This window comes from Puccinia triticina, chromosome 11A (genome assembly GCF_026914185.1).
Source record: "Puccinia triticina chromosome 11A, complete sequence".
Lineage (NCBI taxonomy): Eukaryota > Fungi > Basidiomycota > Pucciniomycetes > Pucciniales > Pucciniaceae > Puccinia > Puccinia triticina.
The window spans coordinates 4039296-4063907 of record NC_070568.1 but is presented as its reverse complement, the minus strand read 5'-3'; the positions used below and the strand labels follow the sequence as shown (position 1 = coordinate 4063907).

The 24612-nt window shown below is 48.8% G+C and overlaps 2 protein-coding genes across 2 annotated transcripts; one reads left to right on the top strand and one right to left on the bottom strand.

Moving 5' to 3' along the window:
• Window positions 1-7152: 7152 nt before the first annotated feature.
• On the top strand, window positions 7153-8652 carry PtA15_11A389 (uncharacterized protein; the record flags this gene model as incomplete). Its single annotated transcript, XM_053161291.1, has 1 exon — window positions 7153-8652. The coding sequence occupies one exon, from the start codon at window positions 7153-7155 to the stop codon at window positions 8650-8652; it is 1500 nt and encodes a 499-aa protein (XP_053025253.1).
• A 12460-nt stretch (window positions 8653-21112) lies between these two features.
• On the bottom strand, window positions 21113-23105 carry PtA15_11A388 (uncharacterized protein; the record flags this gene model as incomplete). The annotated part of the gene is made up of 5 exons (XM_053161290.1): window positions 21113-21407; window positions 21540-21716; window positions 21777-22507; window positions 22661-22700; window positions 22837-23105. The coding sequence occupies 5 exons, from the start codon at window positions 23103-23105 to the stop codon at window positions 21113-21115; spliced, it is 1512 nt and encodes a 503-aa protein (XP_053025252.1).
• Between the last annotated feature and the right edge of the window lie 1507 nt (window positions 23106-24612).

Sequence of the window (24612 nt, the reverse complement as noted above, 5' to 3'; positions counted from 1 at the left end):
CGTTTTGACTTTTGGAATCTTTCGAATATAGTAAGGTGGTTTGGAATGTGTTCAAGATCAAAGTGTCGAGGTCGATATTTGGTGGGAGCCAGGTGGAAGGTCGAAGGACAAAGTGCTGGGGTGTCTTGTGCTCAAGCCTCAAGCCCACTTGACCACTCTACTCGATCACCTCCCTCCGCTTTCTCTCATCCAAACTCAGAACAAAGTCTCCTTAAAACTGAGATGATACGTCATATCCAACCAGGAAAGACCATCCAGCCCACTGGGGTCCGAAGACTATCAATCCACTCCATCATCAGCAAACATTCCAATCCCAGCTGGCGGCCCGCATGTCTTTCTGCCACCTCACACATGGAACCAGATCTCCATCCTCACAGTATGAGTCAGATCTTATTCGCAATAATAAGGCTTTGCACCAGCCTAGGCTGAGGCTGTACGAGGGCCCTCCACGAGCTTGACAAAGCCTCTCTGGATGAGAGCCCCGTAGGGTCTCTCTCTCACAGAAAGGTTTGCCCCCAAGTGGCCAATTCTGCCATGGCATGGAAGCTGCCGGCCAGCACCCAATTTTTACTAAACATTATTGCACATTTCTCAGTCAAAATGTTGGGTCATGAGTAGCACAGCCATGTAGAATGGCTTCTTGCACAGCCATCCACCCGCCCATTGTCTAAACATCCCCCCCCTATCCCCCCAGAGCAGTGCTAGACATACTTTCAAGAAACATGGTGATCTCTTTTCCAAAAAAACTGTTGTTTTTGTCTCACTCCTGTACATTAAATTTACCAATTAGTTTGATGTATCCTTCCTGTTCTGTGAAAAAAAGATAGGATAGAAGCTGAAAACATGTACTTTGAAATGTGTATACACAACGGTGGGTTGTTAAAGTTACCTGTTAATTTAAAGTATTGTAAAGGATTGAAAAATAAGTTACAATGCAGGAAATATGGTGGATGATTTTCCCAAAAAAAGTTGACTATAACCTTGAGGGTTGCCAAAAAATAACCTAAAATACCCTCAATAACAACTGATACAGGCCATTTTTTGTGGATACAGCCAAAAATGTATTGTAATCTATTTTAAAGTATTGAAAATCTAATATTTAAGTTAACAGTTTTTCCTTAAGAATAACGGCCAATTTGTTATGTGAATTGGCCCATATATTGTAATCCAAGCCGTCTCCGCTTGTTCCTCTCTTGCACACTTTTCCGGGCAGGACTCCGCAGCATAGGGGGCCACGGAGTCCTGACCGTAGATCCGGTGGTCCCTACTTTACATAGGTTTTCACCGGGATTGGTGTTTGGGTCTTGGATGAGAGATCCCTTGAAACCTTGCCGGTTTCATCAATCACTAAGAGCGGCCGGGCTACAAGTCAGCTTCCTGAGCCGGGGATTAGTGACCTAAAAGGGGTCTCTCCTCCAGGGGCAGGGAGGAAAACAAGGGGTCACTTTAATGACAGCGGTGAGAAATAAAAGATTTCAGAAGAATCTAAAAGATTTCAGAAGACTAAAAGTTCATTTGCTTGTTAGATCTAAAGTCTATGCTATGTACAATATTTAGTAAAGTAGAAGCAAATAGCTGTGTTTTTACCTAAAAGCAGGCGAGTAGACCGCTGCCTGATTCAATAATGAATGAATTAGACACAAGCGTTTGAGTGAAGTCACGTTCTTCTTTCTCTGCAAGAGTTGTTGTGTATGAGCTGCAGCAATCGTCGCAATATTAGCTCCTGGTTTCATTTAGCTCTAAGGACCTCTTCTCCTTACTTGGGTTATCCAGTTAGGTTCTTTTTCCAGTTCGCTGGGAATGCTCGAAACGGCTTAAAAGCGCTTCCACGTTGTCTGTATCAACGTGGCGAGCAGTTTTGCTTTGTAAGTCTTTTGTTTCTTTATTGCTGTTTTCTGTTCTGTCGAGACTACTCACTGATTTGCTCTCCTGCTCTTTGAGCGGAATCAGTTCGGTCCGTCTTTCCTTTTTCGACAGTGTCTACGGAGGTTGTTGGGATGAGGCGTTAGCACTGCATCTAGATCAGAAGTTTATCCTGCCGCTTACCTTTGGCGCTAGCGATGGATATTCTGTCTGCTAGTGATCGACAATCGGGATTTTCGGCGAGTCTGAGTTTTTTGCTCGCTCAAGTCGGACCTGCATAAACCAAATATGGAGTTTCAGTTTTACGACTCTGTGCGGCCTTTTTGGACTGCGGAAGTGGTTCGCTTTGCTTACCATGTTCCGCAGCTGTTGTAGTTCCCGGCCGCTCTCTCAATTTATGAGCGCTGCGCCGTTCACCTGAGTTTGTATTCTCACAAGAAAGGGGGGATAGTGCTACACCACTACACTTCTGTGCCCTGGGGCTAGCAAGCTTGGCCCCAAAGGGGTTAAGCTCATCCCAAAGGGTTTAGCAATACACTAACATTGGTGGGTGGGTGGTCAAAAAAAGGAGGTGGCTAAGAGAGGAAACCTGGAGATGGCACTGCAGGCGGAAGTCTGATGGGTGAAACTCTGGTGGGGTAGGGGAGATGCTTTAGGTTATAGCCTAAGCTGATTCTACCCAGGAGCCGTATGCGTGAGTGGAACATGGGCCTTGCCCCTGTGCTCTCCCACACCCCACGGTTTGGCCTGCTCCGCAAACTCGCGCGCTTGGACCTGGGCACCATCAATACATTGCATTGGGCCACCATTGGTATACAGCTCTCATGTACTTCCTGCAGGTGTACAGACGTACAGAAAATCCAAGAGCCTTGGAGACATGATGTTAAAATCTTTGTAGCTTCAAGACCGCTTGAGTTAAAAAAAGAGGTCTATCTAAACTTGCAGGCAAGATGCAGGGCCTTTCATAGGGCTCCTGGGCAGACCGTTTGACTCACAGGATGCTGTGGTGGTGTGGTTTCAAAGTTTGACACCAGCCAAATGGGTTGAGGTGGTCCTCAGCTTCCACACCAAATTTTGTTGCTTACTCCCAAGTCCATCCTTTGGAGGCTTGCGCTTCCCACAAGGGGAACCAGTGTGCCAACTTAAAAGGGAGTACTGACTAAGGATGGGACCCGGGGTTTGGGCCAGGGAATGAAGCTTGTCCCAAAGCACAGACCCCGGACTGATTGGGGCATGCCCTGAACCCCGGGGATGGAACCAAAAAAATTCAACCCCAGAGGGGAATCTAGTCCTTGCCGCTGGAGGCTCAAAACATAAAGTCAAGGGGGAGGCTGGTAATGGCAAGCATAGGGGTGGGCAAGCCCTGGTTCTTGGCGGTCACGGAGATCAGCTTGGGGGGCAGCAAGGTCTGGGGCAAGGCCCGGGCGGTCTTGAGGCCGATGTGGAACAGCAATCCAAGCGCATGGATTGCCGACCTCTTGAGCTCCGTCCAGCTAGTACCGGTCCTGTGCAGCTGCCCTTCCCTGCACCCAGGCGTCTGCTGATCAGCGCTGCTCCTACTGCCCCTTGCAAATGCCCCGCAACACCCCCTGTCAGCTGCAACAAAAGCCTGTTTGGCGTCAGCCCTTGCGCTTGGCCAAGCACTGTTAACGTCCTGGCCACCCAGGAAGGCGGCGAGCTTCTTCTGGGGCTTGTCTTTCCTCCACAAGCTGCCCACAGGGAGCAGGGGCAAGTGGGCGGGCGTCAGTATGAGGCAGGCTTGGTAGTAGCCCATGATGACCAGCCAGCGGGCCTCATTCGCGGAGTGGATGTCACTGGCGTGCTTTCTGAGCAGGTGGCATGGAAGTGTTTGAGGGCAAGGGGAAGGAGGGGCCGGTCCTTATTTGCCTCAAGGAATGGTACCAAGCCCATTGTGATCCCGTTTCATTATCATTTTGAGCATTGCGAGTTGTACCTACACAAGTAAAAGATCCATAAAATAAATTTTGAGCAGAGAAAAGGGTTGAAAACTCAAAAAAAAGACGCACCCTTGCCCCCATCCTAAGAGCCTGTCATGACCCGGGGCTCGGGGCATGATATGAGTCCCATCCCAATGCCCTAACCCTGAGGCATACACCCCAAGGCATGGCCCAAAAGCCGGGGTTTGGGTCCCAGCCTTAGTACTGACCAAGTTCCCCCCCCCCCCCCCCTCCTCCCTTAAAAGCTATCAGTTCCAATTTCCCAATCTCTTTTGGTGAAGGGCCAACATGTTTTAAAAATGGTGAGTTTTTTCAAACCTGTCAATTACATAATGTTTTATTTGGTCAAATTTGATACCCCCTAACACCAGCAAAAAAAGAATATCATCAAAGGAAGTAATGTTGTTTTCAAAAAAAACAAGGGTAAAAATACCATTGATTTAGTTCAGTACAAAAAAATAACCAGGCAGTTAGTGTATCAGCCCACCATTGCAATTACCCAGTTGGCAACCTCAAGCATCTGTAGCCTAGTTGGTAAAGGCAGTACTATTATGTGTCTCAGCATAGGTGAGTAGAGAATAATGGTTTGCTAGGTACCCGGCACTGCCTGGCGGGTACCACCAACAATGGGCCACTACGCTACGGGCCAATATCCGTTAGTGTATCCGTGTTTATTTGGCGAGACAATTGGGGTATTGTTATCCCCAATTATAGCCCAATATACTAACAGTTAGTGTATCTAAAGTTTCTCATTGAAGATCTTGGGTATTGTTATCCAGAATACACTCAAAATACACTAACAGGTAGTGTATTTCTTTTGGATAACCAACATTTCCCTGAAAGTTAGTGTATCAGAGTTAGGATAACAATCTTCTGCACTACAGTATCTGTTATTTCATGGTTTTTAGCCTCTAGAAAATGATTCTCAAAACATCATGTCCCAGATTTATTTTTTTTGTAACACAAAACCAACTTTACTACCAAAAATATCAATACACTGAAAGTAATTTTATCATTAATTGCAGAGATAAACTAACAGTTATTGTATTTGTTATCAGGAATAACAACAGATAAAAATCATGAAATTAGGATTTGGTTATTGTTAACCTGGCATATTTCAGCTACACTAACAATACAATAACAGCCAAAAAGAATAACATAAAAAAGATGTATTGTTATTGCAATAAAATCAAGGATAACAGTATTATTTGTGTAGTGCAGTGGAAAAAGCTAACAATACACTACACTAACAATACAGTTAGTGTATCAGCCCACCGTTGGTACCACCACCACCCACCGGGCACCCGCCGGGTAGTGCCGGGTGCCTGTTTTTCTGTGAAAAGTGGGGGGGGGGGTACCTGGGTACTGCTTGAGGTACCCGCTCAAGTGCCTCCCAATGCGGCAGGGGCTGGAGCCCGTGCCTAATAGATCGCACCCGGTGAGCCGGACTTTGATGGGTGACAATCTCGCGGAGAGAAATTCACACCTCTTGGCGAAATGGATTTGTACCAGCTCGCCAAGAGGAATGCATCCCTCCCGGCGAGCTGGACTTTGACCAGCTCGCCAAGAGAAATCTACACCTCTTGGCAAGAAATCCATCTTGCCAAGGGGTATGTCTCTTGGCGAGCTGTTCAAAGTCCAGCTTGCCCCTCTGGCGAGCTGAATTTTTACACCAGCTTGCCGAGGGTGTTCTTCCCGGTGAGCTGGTCAAATCCCAGTCCGCCAAGAGGTGTGTATTCAAATTGGCGTACGGGATGGGGACACCAATTCCCCAAAGTCCAGCTTGCCAAGAGGCATGTCTCTTGGCGAGCTGGTCAAAGTCCAGCTCGCCTAGATGAATACACACCTCTTGGCGGACTGGGCTTTGACCAGTGCGAGTATGTGAAAAAAGGCACAAAGTACCGCCGGTACCCACCAGGCGGTGCCAGGTGCAGTACTTGGTCCCTGCTTTGGGAAAAAAATGTACCTGGTACCCGGGTGCCAACCGTACCCGGGTCCAAATTGTTATTCTCAATAGCTGAGGTTGTGAGTTTGACTTTCACCAGAACCATCTTCATTTTTCAGTCTCTACAGATTTCCTTCAGCAATGGAACAATGTGAGCCTTGAGGGCAACATTTTCACTGCCAAATGGTTTCCAGCTTCCATCCCCAATTGGGCTCATGCACCTGTGAAGGCTCACACTTTTCCCCAGCCCAGGGTATGTACCAGGGCCCTCCACAGCAACCAAGTTGGGGTCAGTTGAGTTCAAATTGTAGTTAAGTTATGTGCATCTAACTCAACTCTAAATTAACTGGGCCCCTCTATGTAAGGACCTCTGTTAGGTCCTTCACTACAGTCCAGTGAAGCATGATCCGCAAGGATCCAGTGGTGGTTTTGGGGCTAGACAAGCCCTTGTGTCTTGGAGAGAATTCTAGAACCCAACAGTATAAATTGCACAATCTAGCTCAGTAGAAGGAATCAGCTTTTTCTCTACTATGTACAATGGATGATGAGGGAAGGAAATGGAAAAAGATTGAGAAGGGGAATTGTGAGACATACCTAGCTCAGTAGAAGGAATCAGCTTTTTCTCTACTGAGCTAGGCAGGTGCGGAGGCGTCGAGCTTAAAAGGTTGCGGTGGTGGTTGCTGAGTAAGCATCAGGGACTGTTCCATGAACCCTGAGCCGGTGAGGTGGCGAGGGCTTTGCACTCTATCTGAGGCCTCCAAAGGAGGAACTTATGTGCTATTTCAACCCTGTAGGTGTAGAGAAGTCATTTTTAAACCCTCACTGGCTGCCCCATTTTTCATGGTGTGATTACGTTTTTGCGGAGCAAATTATGCACAAGATTGCAGAGTTTCTTTCTACATATTTTTCAAAAGTTTTAGGGCCTTGAGTGCCCCTTGAAGTCCTTCTTGTGATTGGCATGTGTCCCACTTCACCATGTATTGCACATCTTGCACTGTACAGAATCTGAAATAAGTGATGTTACAATTTTGATTTCAGGTCAAGTAGAAGAGTTGAGGATTTGAAAAATATGTTGAAAGATGGGGACGGCTTGGTCTGTCCCAGAAATGAAAACTAGAGCAAAAGTGGTAAGGACGCTCCGTGGATGTGAGGTTGCCTCTGAAAAAGGCACCACCAAAAGGGCTAATTCCCTACATTTTCCTTCCAGCTCATCCAAAACCGCGTCCCCCAGTGAGAAGAAGTTCTCACAAGTGATGCTTAACTGTACGCATAACCAGAAATCAATTGAAATTGCCAGAAACATCTAGATTGGCTCATGAAACAAGCGGATAATGCAAATACATGTTTACTGACAATGAAGGCTCAAGTGTCACTTGCTCATGCTGAATGATTGGTTCACCATTCGGCACATGTCTCGATTCCAAACAGCAGGAAGCCTGTTATACTCCTCAAAACAGCTTCGACTGTCTTGTTCCACACATAGATGGCAAAGACATTCATCTCATCCACGTTGAGTTTGGACAGGAGTCGCGAAAAATGGACCCGTCATTTATCGTGTCTTGCTTAATATCGTTGTTGGTCGGCTCAGCCTCGCTGAGCCTGCCAACATCCCCTGTCAAAAAGAGCATAATCACTACCTTTGATGGACTTAAATTACCCGATTTGAATGGACCAGCACCGGTCCGATGTTCCTCCGAGGATTCCAGTGTGTGTGGTGGATCGATTGTACACCGCCCGCAAGCCCCAGGGTCGAGTCATATTCCGCGGTCGAAACATGTAAAACTAGGAATGGAATCCAAGATATCATCTCAGCCGGCCATATCGCGCGGCCAAAATTCATCTGGTGGTTCCTGCAAGCAAAAAACAGTTGTGCTAGGCTCAGACAAAAGTCCAAAGCGATCGAAGTTTGAACAAGATCACAGTTCCCAGGTTTCCGTACAACCTCAAGCACAGAAGCCTCAAGATGGAAAGCAATTTGAGGAAGCTGGCCAAGACATACCACATTCCATGAACTACCATAGTCGGGGAAAAGAAACAAGTGAACCCACTCCGGCATCTTTTAATGTCTACAATTGGGATTTTTTGATAGCTCGTGACCTAGAAGACAATACAAGGAATGAACCTCAGAAAAACAAAATGTTGTCGCTTTTTCAGGAGTTCAAATTCGAAGAGAGTAATGGTTTTTATTGGGTTAATCCCAAACGTAATAATCTATGTGCTATCAGGAAGTACTTTAATCAGAATATCCACCGACTCCGCCGAGAAAATACAGCCTCAGGGGATACGAAAGCTAGATTACTTGGTTATCTTGTCTTAAATCTATCAGATGAAAAACTCGCACTGGAACGATGTCCCAATTTCTCTCAAATCATGCGTGATTTGAACACTAGACTGCAACGAAGAAACGAAGACCTTGAAAAGACAACCAGCCTTCCCATGAGAACCTCCAACATACTCACATCGATTGAAAAATTTGTAAACAAAGTGACCAAAATAAGTACATTCTTATCAATAATTCATATCTCGCTATTCAAACAACATAAGTCAAGAAGTGGAGATCAATTATTGCTTAGCCAAAAAACAGTCGAAGATATCGTGCATTTCATCGGAAACTTTTGGTTACAACTTGAAATACCCAATAGGCAGTTACTAAATCAAAATACATGGGCTGCCAAGTTATCTCAAATGCTACGACTTGAAATTGATTACAAGGATTTGTATAGTGCGGAAGCATGGTATCGCAGATCTTGGGATATAGTTCGATACTGGGCAGAACAGAACAAGAAACCGGTAATAGCGATGAATGGTGCAGGCACATTTCCGATAGATTTAGTGAGCAGTATGTTGGCGTATTCAAATCCTGCCTATTCTTTTCTGGCCGAGTGAAAGCGAGCGGGGATTTACCTGAGGCCAAAGAAATGTATGTCAGAGTCAACTTGTTTTAACTTCGAAAGGTAGAGATCAAAGAGGATCCGTGAAGGGTTGTTGTCCGAATATTAAGAACCGAATTAAATTCAACCACGTTTGAGATCGAGGCTTAAGATCGATGTCGACGACCAAACGAGACGTAAGATTTATAACCAGAGAAATTAAGCTTTGAAGATGAATGTTAGCAATAGCGCCGTTCCCGCTGGCAACTTCCACCCCAATTTTTTCATATTAGAGGTTCAGGATTGTTTGATGAAAGTGTATTCAGAAACACCACAAATTTTGATTCAGTTGTCCATGAATGTGAGCCAGGCGTAAGCTTGGAATTTGATATTTGTGAGCTGAAACAGGAAGAGGGGGGCCGTTCTGGGGACAAGGATGGGGAGGCGGGAGCCTGTTTGGGAAGAATGGGCGGGCACCATTACGTGCCGACGAGGGTGGTGCTGGGCAGCAACGGGCTGCTCGGCGTGAATACCGGCCGGTGGAGGACAGTGGTGATAGCTTAGTGGATGGTGTCACTACAAGAATCGACTGCTAGCAGTTGACATGCAGGTTACTGCTGTTCTAGGTCCACCCAAACACACAAGCATTTTCTGCAGTCAACTGTGCATGATGCACAGTGACTGTGTTGAGATAGTAGGGAGTTTCAAACCACCTCCAGGAATCTGTTACCCTCAACAGACTGTGCATTGAAGCTTGGTCAACACTAAGGCCGTGTTTGGCAGCATTATTGTTACACAACAAATAATTGCAGCATCTCCCTTTACATCATGTAAAACATCATCTTTTGACTGGATAATTTTTAAGTAGACTGTCAAGCTTTATGACAGGGCCCCGTTTGGCTGCCGCGTTATACATCATAAATGGTTGAATTTATGACGCCGCAACCCAAATTTGCCCCCTGTTGCCACCAAAACTTTGAAACCCCCGGGGGTTGCGCGTCATAAATTCAACCATTTATGACGTATAACGCGGCAGCCAAACGGGGCAATTACTCTAAAGATTATCCTAAAAAACTGTGTTTTACAATATGTAAGGTTTGTGTTTGTTAAACATTAAACTGTGTAATATGACACTGCCAAAAACAACCTAAGCCTTGACAAAGGCTTGTGTAATACCACAAGCTTGCTTGGGCTTGGAGTTCCTGCATGTCAACTGCTTGCAGTTGCTTGACTTTTTCTTGCCATGTATGGGCTTGAGCTTCTGGTGTGGCTGGTCAAGAAGGCTGAGTGTCAGCTGGCAAGTAAAACTCATTCACCCCTACATACCAGGTGCAAGTCAACATCTATGGACAGTCTGACTGCACCATCCCATGAGAGCCAACATAGGGCCCTGGCATGGGCCCAGTGCCAGGCCTAGCTACAGCTTGATGGAGAAATAATACCTCTGTGGTGAGGCATTCCCATCCCTCCATTGGCTCTTGGACAGCCAATGGGGGGATGGGAATGGGCTGTTGTAGGCTGTTGTTCCTGAAAGGGACAGACTATTGCCGTAGCTGCGGCAATTTGATGTTAAATTGCTGCCTGGGGCATTGAAAACAAACTTTGAAATCTTTGCACCCAGTGTGTAGATTGGCCAACACATGTACTACACCAGCTGTAATAGGGGGCTTCACATACACTTGACCACCTGAGCACTGTGGCTCTATCAGCCAGGTTCACGTTGGGGCATTTTATGCCCCAACTAAAACTGATGTTTCTGATTGATAAAAAATTAAGCTCAACAAGCTTAAAAATCACAATGGGAGTGCAATTTACAGCAAGAACTGATGTTAAACGCAGTCAATTGTAATCAAAATCCTACTGGTTGAGGCCCAACGTGAACCAGGCTAATGGAGCTCAAAGAGGGATGTCCCACGGGCCTCACGCGCGAGCCTCATCCTGCCTGGCCCCCCAAGCAGCAGCCCCATGCCTGGCCATCTGCCAGCAGCCCAAGCTTAAGCAGCCTCTCTGGAGGTGTTGCGGGGGCAACACTCTTGTAGAGAGGCTTATACACAAAGTTGGGTCATGGGGCTGACAGCACGTGTAAATTACTCAAATCACCTCTTAAAATCAGATTTAAGAAAAGTATCACACTCATGAAATCCATCATTAGCCTGGTTCACATTGGGGCATTCTATGCCCCCGACTGAAACTGGTGTTGCTGATTGATAAAAAAGTAAGCTTAAAAATGGCCGTTGTGGTAGACGGAAAAGTGAAAAATAAAAAGTTTTTTTATGCCCCGTAATTAATCATACTAGGCCGCACAATACCATCAAATGGACCCCAGAAATGGATTCTACGGCCAATTTTACCCCTAGTCACCACTGGAGGCGTCACTGGAGCCCCTCTGGATTGGAACCTACACTTCCTTGGACACTGGACACCCATCACACGTTCAACATACCCAGTCACCAGCCTGTCACAAGCCTCAAGTCAAGGATCACAGTATTATGCTTAAACACATCACAGGATACAAGCATACATCTCCCCATCAGACTATAGTCATCACCTAGTATCAAGTACTCTTCTATTTCCATATTATGATGTCATCCCGCACTGACCCTGCAGCCTCAGACACATTTATGCACGCCCTGCATCCACCTGTCAACTAATGCAGTCTACTGTCACTTTACGCAGCCTTCATGCAGCCCTACTGCATTCTTATGACATCATTTATGTACCCCTGACACATTATGACATCATTTGTATCTACTCTCACCAGCTAAAATCCCTCACCCTGTTGTCCAGATCAGCTGAAACCCTAACCCACAAGCCCTCTGGGGCTCCACTTCTGTCTATATAAGGAGCTCTCTCCTCCCCAGTTGTCAGCTCCTCAGCTCAGTACTCACCAGTTATTTACATACCACCCTTCACACTTACCCTCACCACCACACATCACTACATCCCGTATATTTGCAAATAACTACTGAACTCACTCTCAAAAATCTCACATACCTGTCATCAAACAAATTCATCTGGAATTAGACCAGACCTATCACTTGATTAAAACCTGCCAAGCATAGCTTGGTGGGTCTTGTTGACTGATAGCATAGAAGGGCAGAGTTTGCACCTCCATCATCCCCTTCTCCATTCAGCAAAAGGGTTTCACAACCACTTTTGAGTCTTACACCGTGGGAGTCCAACTTTCAGCAAGAGCTGACATTAAAGGCGCATGATTTTGATTAAAATCTTGCTAGTCAAAGCCCAACATGAACCGGGCTATTGTCCTGACAAATATTGTTGGTGATATGGAGCTTTTTTGTACTGTGTAAAACTGAATTTCTAGTGAAAAAAGAAAATCCAGTCAAACCGCTGTTCTTGTACATTGAAATACCCAATATTACTTTGTGCTATTGGTTTCTTTTGTTCAGGTTGGTGGGAAAAGAAGGAGAAAAGGTACAAGAGATTTAATTTGGGTTCTTTACACCAGATTGTGCAGTTTGATTGAGATGGTCAACAAGGGATCCCCAAAACAGCAACTTTCAAAAAAAATAGATACAATGCTTGTAAGCTCAAAATCAAGATTCTGAATAGACTATGATGATGGCAAGATGCAGGTCATCATCCATGCTGAAAAACAAATTAAGTTTTTCTGAGTTTGTGGGGTGAAGTGCAGTTTTCTTTAAACCAAACTACTCCTTATGTAATCAATAGAGGAAAAGACTGTCATCCCAGGATGGTAGATAGAGAATTTTTGGAGGAATTTTGTGAAGGAGGGATCCTGGTTGAGAAGCCAAGAATCAACTTCAGTTCAATCTTGAAGAGTCAGATTTTCAGATTTTTGTGATCTTGCAAAAATTCCTGCTGGTCCAATTTCCAATATTTTCCTTTGAAGATTGGATGAGGAGGTCCGCACCATTCTGCTCTATCTCCGACCCAAATTTTTACCTACGGTGAGATGGATGTAGAGGAGGTGCAGCCGTCCAAAAGTTGGCTACACCAAAACTGGCCAACCGTGACATGGTTGTAAGTCAGTTTTAGACTCCAGTCCCTCCTTCGGAGGGGTCGCTCCGCGACCAGGGCTGCCTGCCCCCCCAAAGAAGAGCTAACTTATCAAAGTACCTCCCCATGTGGGAGGTCAGAGTTTGGAGATCAGGTGGTGGTACGGGGGGTAACTCATTTGGGTGGAGCTTAAGTTTGGCCGCTGGCAAAGCCACCCCTCCCCGCAGGGAGGGACTTAGGACCAAAGCAATGGTTTGGGTGGGAGACCACCCACCAAAAAGTGATGGAAATTCCAAACTTAACTCAGTCCGAAGGTGGGGGCGGGAAGCGCCTCCACCGGAGGGACTTATGCGGTATTGGTGATTTAGGACTGAGAGCAAAGGCCAAAAACACTGATTTTGACAAATGTTCCCATAGCTACTTCACCTCCAAGGATCCCAACAATGTTTTTGGATCAGATGAAATATCAACATCTTGTCTAATTTTTGATGCATCAATATCATCATGAGTCCTCCTGCCTCACTCACAATGATCCATCAAAGATGGTGGATGGCAAAAGCCAACCCGGAGACTGTTAAAACAGCATTTTTAGTGCAAATCCATACACTTGCCTCGAGGAAAAAAAAAATGACAGGTGTCCAGGACTCACTGCTCTGACAGATCTGAGAATGTCACAAAGCTGCAGGATGCGTGTGGGAACATGCATTTTCGGCTATTCACTCCATATCCCGAGGGAGCCAGTTGGAAAAACAGCGACCAATCATCTGTTCTAGCCAGGACAAGTTCTTTTGTGTTTACATCCCCTGTATCTCACGTTTGGCAAGGAGAAAAATACACCAGAAGGTGGCTGGAGATAGCCACGCTTCTGATGAGTCTTTGTGAAAATGTACGCGGTGATCACAAAAACACACCACCGTACAGGGACCTGAGCACAAAAAGGCAAGGATTTGGGGCATAACTCTCAGGCCAAAATCACCTGTAAGGCAGAAGGCCCTCCCAGAGGGAGGCCTTTGGCCTCCCTCAGGAGGGACTTAGTGAAGTTAGTGGAAATTCGCTCTTTGAATTCTGTAGCCTGCAGCTTCAACGCTGCCCCCCCCATTGTCAGGACTTCAGGAGATATATACATGATTGATTTTTTAAGCTCTTCACCTGATCAAGGTACCATCCAGGGTATTTTGAGTGATTTTGGAGAAAAGCGGCCAGCCTCAAGGCCGCCTCTTCTTGGGCGGTGCCTGGCCCCGCAGGTCCGAGCGGGGAATGGTGCTTTTCTCGAGCTTAACTAAGCCACTCGTGGTGAGCGGGTCTGGGCGGCAGCCCAGTCTCACCAGAGAGGCTTATGCATTAGCACACCAAACTCGCGTGAGCCGCACGTGATATAGAGGCCACTTTCCAGACTTTCTCGCCTGGTTTCCATGCCTTTCAATGTAATACTTTGCCGTTTTATTTTTCGGAATCTTCATCAAGCGTCTGATTTTTCAGTATTTTTTTTATCATTGTATTTCCCCTCCTTCATTTTTGAAAACGGACAACAAGAAATTCAACATAAATCCTTCCATTTAATTAAGCGGAAGGATTATAATTAACAATATCACGTTATGATGATCACTAAGAATAATTAACAAAACAGTAATTATATAGAGAGCAGCTCAATGACGACTAAAGAAATCCCAAGTCGGTACATCCAAGTCGGTACATGACACATCAATTAACGCAAGCGCAAGTCGGTAAACATCAACAGTCCACATCCACACCTGCTCTTTCAGATCGCGATGGTGGACATCCGGATGAATGAGGCCCCCTTACCACTGTCTGGAGCGGAGGATCCCTTGGATTTTCTCCAATCGTTGCCGCTCGATATTACGACCGAAGATCCCCTGCCTTTTGAAGAAATATCAGAAAACATCACAGATGAATCACCGTTGGGAGGCTCTGGGCGAGTGTTGAAGAACAAAGCAGGCCAACTTACCTTGAATAAGACAATCACTGAAATGACGCATGAGAAAACGATCGAAATGCTGCAGAATCGGTCTGCAAAAGTTTACGGGCCCCAGGCGCCAAAACTAGTCCAGCTAGACTCAGTTATTGATCTGATTCATCTCCGGGATACTTTTGTCATTGCCGGAACTGGAGTTGGCAAGAGTCGGATTGCTGAGATGTACTGGGATTTATTTCCCAAATATAGGAAGCCGATTGTGCTGGTCTTGAACCCGCTGGACTCGCTTGGTGATAATCAGGTAAGTGCTTTTGTCAAACTAGAATATGGCACTTACTAACTAAACCAAGCTACATATGTAGGTAGAGGAGAAGAAAAGTCTTGGAATCTCAGCAATCAATCTCACAAAGATGAACTTAAACGAGAAAGTTGAAAAGGACATATTGAAGGGGGATTACTCTTTCATCTACCTGGTAAGCTGACAATTTAACTGGACTTAGCATTGATATTTGAGCTGACGGATTCGAAGAGCCCCGAGGTCTTGTTGAATAATGCAATATTCAGCAGGATATTTTACAATGAAACATTCCAGAATTGCGTTTTGTTGGTGGTGGTGGATGAAGCACATATGATCTATGTGTGGGGCTTGGTTGCCAGCGGAAAATCGAAGAAGCTCTTTTCGCATGGCCGTCATCAGGATCGGGCGGTTTTTTGTCCTTCATACGGAGATATTGCGGCCCGGCTTTTAGGAATTAATGCACCATTGCTACTCCTATCAGCTACCTGTAGACCACAAGCAATCAAAGGTATACTCAAGAGCCTAAAGATTACCGAAGATTCAATATCTTATCGACACGCGGAGCTCAGCCGACCGGAAATTTGCATCATCCGGGTGCCAATGAAATCTTCGCTGAGATCGTGTGATGATCTCCTGACCCTATACGGCCCACGTTCCTGCATCCCCAACAAAGAAATAATACCTACCTTAATATATTCCACCACTCGTAACCTTACCATGCAAGCTTCAAAAGTGATCCACAAGGCTAGACGAATTGAGGGTGGCCACGGAGACGCAAATAGTACCTTTGCCCGGAGGTTCCACGCATGTTCCGGGGATGTGAGCAAAGAAGAAACCACAAAGCAATTCGCAGCGGGGGAATTTCCGGTAATCTCCTGTACAATGGCCCTGGGCCTTGGGCAGAACTGGAAGCGGGTCCAATCGGTTGTTCACGTTGGACGAGGAGATCCCGCATCGATATGCCAGATGATTGGGCGTTGTGGAAGAGGGGGAACCAACGGATTAGCTATCTTGTTTGTTGAGGCGAATCGAAGATCGGGTAAGAATTGTGTTGAAGAATTTGTTACGCCAGCTAAACAAACCGATGATGAAAGGATGGATGCTCTTGCGATAACGCCGGTCTGCTTACAAATATGTTTTGCCATTGATAACATGTAAGACAAGTCATCTAGATGCATAAATTTTTAATCATGAAATACTTACAACGTTGCTGTTTTCTCATTTTGTACGGGGTTGGATATATACCTTTATCCGTTGATGATCCCAATGTGATCCGGGAGCGTGCTCGCCAAAGGGATATGAATTTTCCCTTGTGTTTGTGCTCTAACTGCGAGCCAACCAAAGTGTCCAGCGTGCTGGATAACTTCCGAAAATTCACAACATCAAACTTTGATCAGTTCATGGAAACCGGGGAAGACTTGCCGAACGACCCTTTGAACACCACTTACATTAGACCATCTCAACGCTCATCTTATCGGCTTGGATCAACAAAGAGCCCACTTTGTCCGGTGCTTGAAGAACTAGCCGCTCAACTTGTTCGTGAATTTGCCCAACTGTTCAAAGAGACGTTTGATCCAGAAACCGCAGAAGTACATACCGAGCAAATGTTCGAAATACAACAAGCAAGAGCATTTGCCCTGGCAGTTAAAAGGGGCCTTCCCCTGACAGAAATCACCCGGATTATCGGTGGCGAGATGATCATTGGCCAGATGGAGCACTTGCAAAAAAATGTGGTGACTATTTATTGCTTGGGCAGTACTTACCAGGATTATGCAAGAGGAAAAACAAGTCAAAAAAGAAAATGTACAGAAGGGGACGGTACAAACTCAAGGAAACCACCGACCAAAACCAAGATGGAGAGAGAACGGAAAAGACTAAAATGGCTCGAGGATCGGGTTGTTTTAGAAAAGTACAAAAGGGAAAATGAAGAGCGGCTTTGGGGTAAGGATACTTTACCAGGACCGGGGCCACCTGAAGAAGCACGAATAGCTGCACCTCTCATAACAGGAGATCTTGTTTTAGATGTACGCACAACGCCTCACGAGGATGTACCCGCAATGCCTCACGAGGCAATTGAATTGGTGAATCCCGTATCTGTACCAAAAAAATTCAAACCGGTTAAAGTTGCACCACTATTGGGACCCAGGCCGGCTGAACCTCCCGGAATCTCGCCAATAAACATACCTGACCGGATTCAAGCAGCAGGATCATCGTCTTCATCCTGAACCTGATCTTCGTCGCCAAGCTCCTCCGTGTCGTCAATTGTCTCCTGGTGGAGGGTGGTCGCCGGACGCAATCAATTCATCTTGGCACTCCCCTTCTTCACATCGGATTGCATCACCTTGAAGCCGTTGCTGTAGATGTCCACGACTTCTTTTTTTTTCTTTCTGTTGGTTTTTGATGAGACGCCGCAAATGTCGTACTGGTTCACCATCTTCATAAAACTAACCATGGATGGCATTGAAATTGTGTTTTTGTGTGTTTGATAAATGTGCGCTTGTCCACATTGTTCATTAAGGGAGTCGAGTAGTTCTCGCAGCTGTGAAAAATGAGCATATTTAATTGTAGGAAACAGTAGAAAGAAGATTGGTAAACTCACAACTGGAATTGCAAGTGAATACTCATCTTTTAACCAATCAATTTTGGTACCCATACCAGTATTGTTATAGAAATACTTCAAGAAGAAGTTCTGATTTTCCAAGTAAAAGTCTTTTGCCACAAAGTGATTGGGTCTCCCGGTCGGAGAAATGAGGAGTGAATGTTTCAGTACCAACCGCAGACCCGGGGGAAGCACCTTTGTGAGAAGCAGATACATGCGCGGCAGGTCGATTGCATAATTTGTGAGCCCTTGGATTCCCACAGCCATAACCGCCCACCGCTTCCAAATATTCAGAACACGGCCGATATCCCCAGCCTTCATGGCGCGGTTGCATTTGACAATAGTTGAGAAGTCGCGAAGGCGGAGGAGCATGTTGGCAAGACCGGGGGCTTTCAAATTCTTTGATTTGGACAGCGCCTGCGGAGAGAGATAGTTATTGTAAACTGAGTCAATAACGGCATTGATCTCCTGTGCTTTCATTGAGAGCTTCTCTTTGGGGAAAGAGTCGGTTTGTTTCCCCATAATCAATCTGAATGAAAGAGAGAAATGATGAGAAATAATGTTAAACTTTTCCATTTACGGCATCAAGAAACAGCAAGATGAGGAGAGGAAGCATACAAGATGAGGTAAGCAATCGTTGCTTCATGAACCTTCTGTACTTGAACAAGCATCAGCGAGAAATCCTTCTTGTTGAGGACTTGATTTGATTTGACCCCTAGCGCCTCGAGGAAGTGCCAGCAACCAAGGTCTTTTGAATCCGAACTGTCGCCAAAATGTAGGGAAATAAGCGCCTGCGCAACGTTCCAGAGAGTATGCGCGCCGCCTAATAAAGTGAAAGTGTTGGCCAGACTCTCCTCAGGGCGATTGTTGGGTTTACGCTGGGCTTTCAAGCTGCTGAAGTTGAGACAAGTTCCTAGATCACCTTCGAGTATCATGAGCCTTGATGCAAACTTTGCCGCAGTGAGTCCACTTTGTCGCGCAAGCCCTTCAAATACCTCGCTAACACCTTCGGAACTGTTATCGGATGCAACCATCAATTTAAGCATGGTTATGTCAGGTTTCTTTGCGTCTAGTACTTCGATTGCCGGCGGTTTTAGTGGGATCGTGGTTGTGCCATCCTGGGCCTCGGCGATATAGGTTAAGAAAACACTGGCGACTTGGCTTTTCAAGACGGATCGGTAGTGTAAGCTTTCGTCCTTGTTCAAGACAAACATACCAGGGGAGATGACTTCATCGGCCGATTTTGCAATAGCGGTCCGGTAAGCTTCAAGTGTCAGGTCTTTGGGGTCGACACTAGCTAGTATTCTAGGGTTGGGACGATGGAGATAGCCCCAGGTACCGTGGAACATGGTGCTTTGCTTCTCGACCGATTTAACGTGAACGGTTTCTTGGAAATCAAGGTTGTCAATGCAAATGAGCGGGCAAAAGTTCGGAGAAGCGGCTGGACCGATTTTCATGTGATTCTTGATTGATTGTTCGGCTGCACTTCCGAGCGTGCGCAATGCTGAATGAGCAGTCTGACGACAGGAGCTCAATCCAATGAAATTCAGGTACTTGTTGACCCGATCCGAGATGCCGCATGCTACGAAGGTGATAGCATTCTCAAGTTGCATTGCGTTTTTGCGCCGGTTAGAAGTGTAGGTTAGCATTGAACAGATTGTTTTAGCTATCTGCGTAGATACCAAATCAAACAGAAATTTGCTTTAGCGAAAAAGAGTCACCAAGGATTAGAAGGGAAAGTGACTCACCACATGGGCTCGCTGAATCTTTGCCGCAGCCTTAGCGTTCTCGTCCAGTTCGATAGGTTCGTCAAAGGGACCCCGGAGAGAGTCGTTATCGTCCTTGTCGTCTCCTTCGCCGTCTAGATTGTCATTCTGCAAAGCAGATTGGTGCAGGATTTTTGACTTGAGTAGTTTGTAAAGAAATGGATGCTCCTCGTTCGTCATTTGCTTGTCCCTTTTCGCGCGGTTTTCCTGGCTGAAAAAATCGGCTTTTATTGTTTTTGAGTTGAAATACAAGCCTCGAGGCTTTTCCCGTTTTCTGTCGACTTTGAGAATGTTCTGCGCCTGAAGATCAACGCAACACAGAATCAGGTTAGTGAAGAATTTATAACGCCAAGTAATTTTAATTCTTATGAAAAAAGAAACCCACCTGGCCAAGGACGAAATCACTCCAGTTGGTTGCGCCAGGTTCGTGAGAGGAAATCATCTTTCCAATTGCATCAAGAAGGCCTTTCGTCGAGTCCCAGCGTTCATTAGACCAAAGCCGACGCCTGCTGACTATTTCAATGTCTTCTTGCTCCACAAAAGCAAGAAAAAATTTCTTCGGGGTCAGGTTTAGTGAGTTAATCACCTCGCAAATATAGGTCACTTTTGACGCCTCAGTTGTCAGATCGGCAGGTCGGTCGGGGGGCGGGAGCATCGTGAATTATTGGAAGGCAAGGCTGAGGAGTGTGATCGTGTATTTTGATCGGGTGATCGGATGGATGAAGTTTTGAGAGTTACCGTGTGATGTGAACTCCTCGGTAGTTTCATTACCGAGGTGCCCGTTAAGCATAAATATCTTTGTAGTGTGATTGCGCTCGGTCCTTGTCATATGGGCCTCGAGTACAAAAGTTGAAAATCATGAATTTCAATAAATTTTTTTCCATGGATGCAAACAAGATTTTGCAGTAAAAAAAATATAGAAAAATCAAGATTATGTAGATCTATTAGGTGCTAGAACCTAGAAAGAAACTCGGAGGTATTGAAGGTGTGGCGATGGAAACAAGGCCGCTCCCAGCCAAACCGTGGAATCGTCTCACGCGAGAAAGGGGTTTTAATATGTAAGTCCCTCCCTCCGGTCGGGGTCGCTTCGCGACCAGCCAAACGCTGCACGGCCCGCAACGGAGTAGTTCGTGCTTTTCTCTTTCTCCTCCTTCGCTTTTGTTGTTGGAGTGAGTCTCTCCAAGAACGGAGTGGATAGCAAGACAGACGGGACGCATTCGCATCCGCCCATGCTTGGAACCTCGTATGTATGTAGCTCGCAAAACGAGCGAGCTGGATCCTCTCAAAGCTGAGCCAGATTTCCGCCCGATGCTCTCAGGCGAGCACCCCCACACAAGGGCGAAGTCCCTCCCTGCGGTCGGCGGCACTCTGCTCCCCACTCAGCCCCGCAGAGAAGTTAGGAAGAAGAGGGACTTGACAAGCTCGCGCCCAAGCACCCTGCAGACGCCACAAGCCCCCCCGTCACAAGGGCCCAATACGGCCGCACGCCGCCCGGCACCGCTACGGATCTATGATTGCATGATGGTACAACAACATCGACGGAACAAGCCCGGACACAGCGCGACAGACACACGAGCCGAACACCCCAAAAACGACGACAGGCAGAGAAAGAAGAGAGGGAAGCTGGGGGGCGAAGAAAGGACGGGACGGGGGGACGACGGGGCTCAACGGCGGAGGAAGACAGCGGGGCACACAACAGGATGGTGGTGGGGGGGATGAGGACGATAACAATAACGATGGCGGTCATGATGATGATAACAATAACGATGGCAATGATGATAACAAGAACAAGAACGACGGCAATGGATATGACAGACGACGCAGATGGAGCCTGGTAGACCCGAAAGGGCTCGCAGCGGAGGGAGGGGCGTGGGAGAGAGCCGGGCCCGGAAGAAGGCCTCAAAGCTCGGGCGCAGGGTTGGGGCCGGGGCCAGCGAGCGGGGAGGCAGCGAGGTCAGAGAAGGGCAGGCCGCCGCCGATGCTGCTTCCGGTGGCGGTATCGGTCTCGGACCAGTAGCTTTTCTCGAGGCGGGAGGAGGCGGAGCTTGCGGCGCTGGGGCCGCGGGCGAGCGGGGGCCGGCTGCGGAGCCCGGTGTCTTCCTGGGAGGAGGGACGGCCGAGCGGGGTGCCGGGGCGGGGCCCGGTGGACGGGGGATGGACGGGGAGGGGGCGGGCGACGACGGTGTTGAGGCGTCTGCGGGCGGGCTTGGTGGCGGAGAGAGGCTGCGCCCGCTCGTCGTCCTCGGAGGAGGAGGAGGAAGAGGGGTCCGAGAGCGGGGAGACGGGCGAGGGCGAGCGGGAGAGGTGGCGGCGGCCGGGCGGGGACGTGGGGCCGAAGAGCGCGGCGAGCGGGGCGGCGCGCGGCGGGGGGCTGCGACGCGGGCCGGCGTCCGGCCAGGCGCTGGCCCGGAAGGTGTTGAGGTTGAGCATGACGACGGACGGCGCGGGCTTGGCGAGGGCGCGGGGCGGGCTTGGGGCGGTGAGGGCGTGTCCGGGGGCCGGCCTCGGGGGGTGGGGGATGCGGGAGGGGGGCCGGGCGCGTTGGGGGTGCTGTTTCGGGGACGCGGCGACGGTGCTGCTCTGCGGCGAGGAGCACGGGGAGGCCGCGGGGGAGACGGCCGGCGGGGCGAGGCGCAGCTCCCACTCGACGCGCTCGGCGCCGTCGGCGGCGGTGGTGACGATCTTCTGCAGATGGGGCTCGAGCCAGGCGGGCGAGGCGGGGTGTTTGGGGGCGTGTGTGAGACGCAGGATGGGCCCGGGGAGGTCGGCGAGAACGCAGGAGGGGGCCCCGGAGACGTCGAGGGTCCACGAGGCGGGTGCGGCTGCGGGCGCCGGCCTGGCGACGGAGGAGACGATCTCGAGGGGGTCGAGCAGCTTGGAGGGGCTGGCGGGAGGGGGCTGGGCGGGCTTGGGGGGGCTGAGCGAGGTGCGCGAGGCGGAGGCGGCGAGGAGCAGGCGCGGCTTCAGCGCCTGGTGGGGCGCGAAGAGCGGGCGGGTGTCGCGCGGGCTGAACCGGCTGCGCAGCGCGCCCGCTGAGGAGAGCGGGGTGGTGCCGGCGGTGCTTGGGCGCGAGGAGGGCCGGGCGAGCAGCTCTTCGCTGGACTCCGAGAAGGCCGGCCCGCTCGACCACCCCGACAGGGTCCGCGGGGTCTGCAGGAAGCCGGCGTTCTGGAGGTATTGCTGGTGGGGCGAGTGGGGCGGGGGCGGAGGGGGGAGCTGGAAGCCGGCGGTGATCGAGTCGAGGCTGCTCGCGCGACGCGGGACGGTGGGGCGGGAGGAGGCCTTCTGGGGAGGCTGCGGATGCCGAGGGACGGAGAGGGGGGAGGGTCGTGTGGCCTTGGAGGGGCGGACGGCAAAGACCAGGGGGGCGACGGGCAGGGGCGGGGTGAAGGGGGTGATGGTGGCGGGGTGCTGGGGGGGTTCTGCTCGGCGGCGGCTGGGGCGGACGATGTCGAAGACGGTTGCGGCGGCCGATGCGGAGCGCGATCTCGGGGAGGGCGGTGTTCCTACGGAGCCTGAGGGGCGGTGGGTGCGGACGGGGTGGGGCTGCAGGCCGGGGAGGGGTGAGTCTTGGGGCAGATGCAGAGCGGGTGGGGGTGGGGATGCTCACTCTGAGGGGGGACGCGAGCTTGAGCGGGGGTGGGCGGGTCTTCTCGGGTGCGCCATAGGACTTGATTTTCTTGATGAGCTGTGTTTCCTGTGCGGTTTTCGGGCGGCTGGTTGGGTGGTGGGCTGTTGCGAGTGACTGTGTGCGGTTCCGGGCTGAGTTGACGATGGGTCTGAGGATGGTGCTTCTGTTTGGTTCGCTGCTGTTTTTGGGTTCGCTGCTGGTTGGTTCGTGGGTGGTGTTGTTTCTGGAGTGGAATGGGTTCGAGAAGAGTGGGAAGGGCATCGCAGCCGCTGGTTGTCCGATGGCCGTTTCTGGGATCTCCCGATCGACACCGCCGGCTTATAAAGTATGTACCACCCCCCGGGGCCTCACCCCGGCCGGAGCATCTGACCTGCCACACCGGGCTTTCGTGGTTGGAATAGCTGCCTAGGCCGGCCTGCTGTCGGTGCTGCGGCGGCAATCAGATGAACAGCCTGAAGCAGGCTGGCAAAATACATTCTATAACCCATGCTTGGACCCAGCTTTGCCTTGGGGAGCGGGGATCCTCACGCTAACCAACCACAAACAAGCACTCTCCAACATCACATGGATGGTTGGAGATGATGAAGGGCGCATCCATTATATTCAATCCAATTTTCTGACAAGCTACATGAGCAATCGCGACTTTGCTTAGAAGACGTATCACACAATGGCGATGATTCAACAAAACACAGTAGATACAGCGCGGTGTTTTCGTCAAAGATCAAGCTAAATGATTCTGCAGCATATTACTCACATTGTGGTACAGATGTGGAAGGTGTCGTCGGGACAGGTTCAATGAAAGCCTTGGCCTGGATCGATGTCACTCACGGAAGAGTCATCTTCATCGACAATTCTGCGCACATGATCAAGGGCACCTCCGGCATAGTTGCTAATTTGAATTATCCCAAAAGTTGTAGGGGCGTAGCTGCCATCCTTGTGGCTTCATTTCAAGTGCTCTTTCAAAACAAATTAATTGGCAAAGGGATGTACATGAAAAGCGAAATCAATCAACTCGGGTTATCTGGAGAAGCCTGACTAATTTGCCGAGAGTTTTGGGGCTCCTCGACAGCGAACCAAAGCAAATGAATAAATAGCGAATGTCCAAAAAGAGTGCATGTGTTGCTTCAACTAAGGGTGAACGGATTTGAAAACTGGGAAAGCAAATGTCAGCCTTGGATTGTTTCACGGAGGCAATATTCAAGAAGGCTGGTATACAGAGCACATGGAGCTTACAGCTGCCAGCAACCAAGTTTTGTAGGCCGGCTTGAGCACGGAAGGCCTTCAAGTCCATTGAACCGGAGAGGCTCGCTCGTAATTGCGGGTGTTGCTTGAGGGATGCCCATAATCCAGCGCCGTTTTCTTGAAAGACTAAGAAGAGGGAGCCAAAATCGCTCTTGTGGTGTATCCATTCCTTGCAACTACCGTGACTAAGCCCCTCAGGGACTTAGTGGGTGGGGTAGGGACAAGCTTTGTGCCCTCTGAGTGGTCGGATAGCTTGTGAAAGCCGCCTCGTGCCCATGTCCTGGATAGAACCAAAATCACTGCTGCTTGAGTTAGGTGTCGGCGTTTTCCGTCTATGTTGTAACCAAAGAGTGAGGTTTTCTTGCTGCTGGCTTCGTCCAGTCGCCTCTGAACCGCCAGAGTCGGGCAGAGAGCGTGGGGTAGCTTTGCCAGCTTTATCTGTTGTGTCTCCCCAGGTTTGCACGTCTTAGCGCTGCGCAGTTTTAGGACAGTTTGGGTCGGATTGATTGTGGAAACATCGGAGGTG